The sequence below is a fragment of the Bison bison genome, unplaced genomic scaffold (genome assembly GCF_000754665.1).
Source record: "Bison bison bison isolate TAMUID 2011002044 unplaced genomic scaffold, Bison_UMD1.0 scf7180017864469, whole genome shotgun sequence".
Taxonomy (NCBI): domain Eukaryota; kingdom Metazoa; phylum Chordata; class Mammalia; order Artiodactyla; family Bovidae; genus Bison; species Bison bison.
The window spans coordinates 4,009,433-4,015,432 of NW_011495030.1; the positions used below are offsets into that span (position 1 = coordinate 4,009,433).

General features: G+C 41.9%; 1 protein-coding gene across 8 annotated transcripts in view; it reads left to right on the top strand.

Moving 5' to 3' along the window:
• DOCK8 (dedicator of cytokinesis 8) overlaps positions 1–5,737 on the top strand; it is a 233,762-nt gene extending 228,025 nt beyond the window's left edge. For all 8 annotated transcript variants that reach the window (XM_010860673.1, XM_010860679.1, XM_010860674.1 and 5 more), the window contains 2 exons: positions 1,456–1,626; positions 2,001–5,737. In XM_010860673.1, the coding sequence (XP_010858975.1) occupies positions 1,456–1,626; positions 2,001–2,061 (232 nt within the window). In that variant the 3' untranslated portion in view covers positions 2,062–5,737. The remainder of the gene's footprint in view (positions 1–1,455; positions 1,627–2,000) is intronic.
• The last annotated feature ends 263 nt before the right edge of the window (positions 5,738–6,000 follow it).

Consider the following 6,000-nt stretch of genomic DNA (forward strand, 5'->3'; position numbering starts at 1 on the left):
TGAAACTGATTTCATTTTACACATGGTGGTAGCTCATAATTGTTAGTTAAGGGGCAATAAAAAAAATAATAAGGGGTGATGTAGATTTCTCAGGATTCAAAGACTATATGCCTCCCCTTCCTACCTCTTCCCTGAAACCTTTGATATACAACCTTGGGTATACTACAATTTGCTTCAATTAATGTCAGACTTAAAAAATAGGTGAAAATCCAGTTGCAGAAGGCTTCTAGGGTGCATTGAATCAAACCTTTCTTCTAAAGCAGCCTGATTCCATGATGAAGCGGTGTCCATAGGTTTAATGTTGCTCAGGCCAGGTGGCTTTCCCCTGCCCCACAGCTACATGCCACCTGATTACTTTGTCATCCTGAACATGTGTTCAGTGCTAATAGGGAGGATTTGATAGCAAGGCTTGGGTATCCTTGTTGTTGCTGTTCAGTTGCTAAGTCGTGTCCCATTGTTTGTGACCCCATAGACTGTAGCCCTCCAGGCTCCTCTGTTCATGGGATTTCCCAGGCAAGAATACTGGAGTGGGTTTCCATTTCTTTCTCCAGGGGATCTTCCCTACCAGGGATCGAACCCACATCTCCTGCATTGGCAGGGAAGTTCTTTACCACTGAGTCACCAGGGAGGCCCAGGTATCCCCAGTAACACTACCCAAATCAAGCACCACTATTAGGAAAACAGTTTAAATCATGTTGATCATGGGAATCCAATGCACCTGAATCATACTAATTGTCGTTGTAGTTCAGTCACTAAGTCATGTCCAACTCTTTGCGACGCATGGACTACAGCATGCCAGGCTTCCCTGTCCTTCACCATCTCCCAGAGTCTGCTCACATTCATGTCCATTGAGTCGATGATGCCATCCAATCACCTCTGTCACCTCCTTCTCCTCCTACTCTCGGTCTTTCCCAGCATCAGGGTCTTTTTCAATTAGTTGGCTCTTTGCATCAGGTGGCCAAAGTATTAGAGCTTCAACTTCAGCATCAGTCCTTCCAATGAATATTCAGAGTTGATTTCCTTTAGGGTTGACTGGTTTGATCTCCTTGCAGTCCAAGGGACTCTCTCTCAAGAGTCTTCTTCAGCACCACAATTCCAAAGCATCAATTCTACTAGTCATTGCATGTCAGCTAAGTTTCAACCATTGTGTTGTCCCTTCAAGGTTTGTTGATAGTAAGTTCCCTTGGGTAAAACAGTATAAAAGGAAAGGAAAGGCTTCATTATGTTTAAGTAAGATAATTTTCTTCTTTGGTATGTAACATCCCGCATGGGAGACAGACTCTGGAGCTGGCTTTGCGGTTTATTGACTTTGTGACCTGAGGCGAGTTAGTTAAGCTTTCCATGTCGTAGTTCTTCACTGGAGGTCGTTATGGTTACAGCATACCTGTCTGAGTTAAATATACAAATTTCTTTGAAATACAACCTCCTTTTCTCCCCCCTGATTTTGCTTCTCAGATGCGGGGAAGCCGTAGAGAAAAACAAACGTCTCATCACGGCAGATCAGAGGGAGTATCAGCAGGAACTCAAGAAGAACTACAACAAGCTGAGAGAGAACCTCCGACCAATGATCGAGCGGAAAATTCCGGAACTCTACAAGCCAATATTCAGAGTTGACAGTCAAAAGAGGTAAGAAGAAGGCAGGGCAGGGTAAAGGACAGTCAGAACTGCAGAGCCCCTGGGGGTGGGCGCGGGCCCTGGAATCAGAGAAGCTGCCCGAGCGTGATCTGTCTGCCCTGCTGGCGTCCCTATCCTCCTGCGCCTTCTCCTTGACCTCTCGGGGCCCCTCCGTGTGGCCTTCTGCCAGCATCTTCCCAGGTCCGAATTATTGCCTGGGTTTCTCCTGGCATAGTGCAAAAACATGGCCGCACTTTCCCTTGCTTACTTATTTACTGAGTTCCCCATGACAGATGTCCTTTTCTAGTGAATGATTTTCCCCCTCCCTCTCTTTAAAAGGCTAACTGATCTTTCTTTCTTCTGTTCTCTTCCCTCCTTAATTTCAGAGACTCCTTCCACAGATCTAGTTTCAGGAAATGTGAAACCCAGTTGTCACAGGGCAGCTAAGAAAAACTATCCTCACCCAGGAAGACTGGAGGCTCTGTGACCCTGGAGAAGGACCCGCTGGTGCCTAAAACAGGATATTTGCCACACAGGACACACCACACACTCCCTGAGCGGATGTACTCTGAAAGCTTTGGGACCCAAGTGACCGTGGGAGTTATACGCAAATAGGGTGCGACCAGACTTCAGACATTTGGCAGATGGAGATGCTGGAGGCTGGTTCATCAGGGGTGCCTGTGTTATTTGTTAAGGCGTGCTTTTTCACATAATTGTACAAAACAAGGCATAAATAACATCTCCTGCTGAGTGGTCAGGCACTGCCTAGCCAAGGGATGACTTCCTCCCATCTGTTTTTTAATTTAACCTGTATTTAGATAAATCCAAATTGCTCAAGGGAAAATGAAAAAGTTGTCCACCGACCTATTCAGAGTGAACTTGTCCCATCCCCTTTTTATGGGAAAAAGCTGAGCTTGTTGGAGTACAAACATTCCAATGAATCTGTGAGGGGAGGGCCTACTAGAAATCTTAAGATCATGAAGGCTGGAAATCCGGGGATCGATTATTTGTGGACTTGCTTCCCTTTGGTAACGGTGGACTCATTGTTGTACAGTTATTTTTGCTTTCTTGTTCTGTTACGTTGTTAATTTAACACACGTTAGAGAGGTGCACACTCCAGCACTGATGGAGGAGATAAATGGTACTCTGAGTGACCCGCTCAAAGTTGTAGATGCTGCATTTACTAACATCGAAACAATTCTCCTCTAAAGCTTGGCTTTTTTTTTTTCTTACACTTACTCTTGTATCACTTTTTATTCTGTTCTCTGGGACCAAGTTTATTTTTATAAAAGAATAATACTTCTGCTTTCATTTCTGAACATTGAGCTGTCCGTCAGCATGTGTACATCAGCTAGAGAATATATTCAGCTTTGGATTCTTTGGACAAAGATGAACAAAGTTATTATTTGATAATTAAATTATATATTTTTTAATATGACTGATTACCTTGACTGGTACTGAAAACATAATAAGAATTGCAAGCAAAATGTTTCCTTTTACCACTTGTCTTTTTTGATTTTGACAACTCACAACTCTTTGGTAAAGCATTTCAGAGAAGAAGAAAGATGCCTAATTATGGCCTTGGTCAAACTGCTATCCAGGGTCACTCACACCTCATATATAATATTTAGTCTTGGTGGTCATGAGAGAGAATTTTGTTTGGATATCACAGAACTTTTTCATTTATATCATCAGGTATGCATGAATTTATATTCTGAAAGGGGACATTTTTCTTTTAATTACTGAAACTTAACTAGTTTACATGGCAGACCTTTTGTTCTTTAGCCATTTGGGGAAGAACTCTTCCTAAAGTATATGATGTATTTAATTGTTTTCTTAAATGAGTACATATGACATGCTTTAGTTCCATGCGTTGTTTAGTATTTTCTGTGTGGGAGACACTGGGTGAGATCAAGGTCAAAGAATATTGTCACTGCCCTCCAGAGCCCCTCGGGTTAGTGAGGAAGAGCATCTGTATGGCTGTAGCCATAATTCACCACAGACTACAAGAGGCAGTGTGGAATATCAACTTTCCTCGGTGACTCGAGAGTGGCCATTTTTATCAACTCCAATTATATAGTGCCTTCAGATATAATAAGGGTTAGGTGCTAAGTCATGTAGAGCTGGCTTTTAACTCTAAGGGTCCTAAAATCCTGTGACCTAAAATATTCCAGATTAAATGTCCCCTGCTTTCACTTTCCGGAGAAAGCAATGGCACCCCACTCCAGTGCTCTTGCCTGGAAAATCCCATGGATGGAGGAGCCTGGTAGCCTGCAGTCCATGGGGTCGTGAAGAGTCAGACACGACTGAGCGACTTCACTTTCACTTTTCACTTTCATGCATTGGAGAAGGAAATGGCAACCCACTCCAGTGTTCTTGCCTGGAGAATCCCAGGGATGGGAGAGCCTGGTGGGCTGCCGTCTATGGGGTCGCACAGAGTCGAACACAACTGAAGAGACTTAGTAGCAGTAGTAGTAGCTTTCACTTTCCGTCTCTCTTGTGCTACAGTGGGTACCACACGTTTCATAGGTACAAAAACTTGTGTTCACTGTTGCATTCCTGTCTCCTAGCCTAGAACTCAACACACACAAGACACTTAATAAACGTATGTTGAATAATTAAATGAATGACTGTGAGTAGGCCTGCTTCTAGACCAGCACTGTCCAATAGAAATATAATATGAGCTGCATATGTTATTTTAAATTTTCTGGTAGCTACATTAAAAAATCAGGAAAAGAAACAAGTGACATTAATTTTCACAATACATTTCATTTAACCAATATATACAAAATATTATCAATATGTAATCAATATAAAAATTATTGACAAGGTATTTTACATTCCTTTTTTCATACTAAGCCTTCAAAATTTGTATGTATGTATTTTATACTTACAGATTTTATACTTTACACCTAATCTCAGTTTTAAGTTCAGCCACATTTCAGGTGCTCGTAGCCAGATGTGACTAGTGGCTACTATATTGGATGGTACAATTCTAGAAACTCAAATTTTATGATATGATGCCTCTGATCTGTGTGCTCAGATCATAGAATGGCAAAATAGGAATAGTGTCTAGAGTAAGAAAAAAATTCTGACTGCGAGCCCACGGGCTTACCTAGAAGTGAAGCTGGTAGAGCTGGCGAGTATGAACTCGTCACACTGGTTTAACTCACACTCTTCTTGAACTAACCCTGGCTCTTTTCTCAGCTCCAGATAGTTTAGTTGTTCTGTGGGGGTGTGCTCTGTTGTTTCTGACTCTTTTCGACCCTGTGGACTGTAGCCTGTCAGATGCTTCTGTCCATGGAGTTTCCAAGCAAGAATACTGAAGTGAGTTATTATTTCCTACTCCAGGGGAGTTGTTCTTTCTGTAATGGTTATAAGTGAAGTGGAGGCACTGCACTGACCCGAGTAATGGCATAAACAAAGAACTTGCACGTTGGTCCTCTGATTGATGATGATGAGTGATAGTCGCTCAGTCGTGTCCGACTCTTTGTGACCCCATGGACTGCAGCCTGCCAGGCTCCTCTGCCCATGGGATTCTCAGGGCAAGAAAACTAGAGTGGGTTGCCATTTCCTTCTCCAATGATTATGTATCCTAAATAGGGGATTAAGAAAGAAGCATTTCAGACATTCCTAAGAGTAAAGCAGATTAGGCCTTTTGTGTCCTGAAAGTTAGAGAAAGCTGCTATGCGGTGATAGCCCATTTGATTTTACTTTGCAAACTTCTATACAAGCTTATGGGAGAAACCTTCTGATTAGCTTCATGCCTCCTTTCCTGTAACAAGGTGTTGAGTGCAACTGTCACCAGCTCTTAAGAATCTCAGGAAAGTGAAACCTGAATTTATTGAGTAGACCTGATTGGGTTTGTCTTAAATGCCATAATGCTATTCACTAAGAAGTCCTTTCCATAACAATTTATTAGTTATAAAAGCAAAAACTTTTAGAGCTGTCACTGATAATTGTGTTTGCAAGTATGTTTGCAAAGACAGGGAGCTTTTGTTTTGCTTTAAATGTATTTTTAAATGCTTGTTATCTCAAATGTTGTAATGCTGCTACTAACTAAGTATTTTGCAAAAAAAAAAAAAAAAGACTAAAACTAAAGTTTCTCATATATTGCTGTGTATGTCTGCAGTAACCAGTGTACTCTTTTTTGGATTTAAAGCAGTGTTTCTCAATCTTTTCCACATTTTGGGTGTAAATGTTATCTACTAAGGCATAATGTAACAGCCAGCCAGCCCCTAAACTCGTTAATGTAACACAGCAGCAAACGACACCTGAGGCAGTTCCAGTGGATTAGATCAGTTTAGATGGGCAGCGTGACTTACGGTCTTGCATGGGAGGTTGCAATCAAGACACTGGCCAGAGCTGCTTTCATCTGAAGGTTTG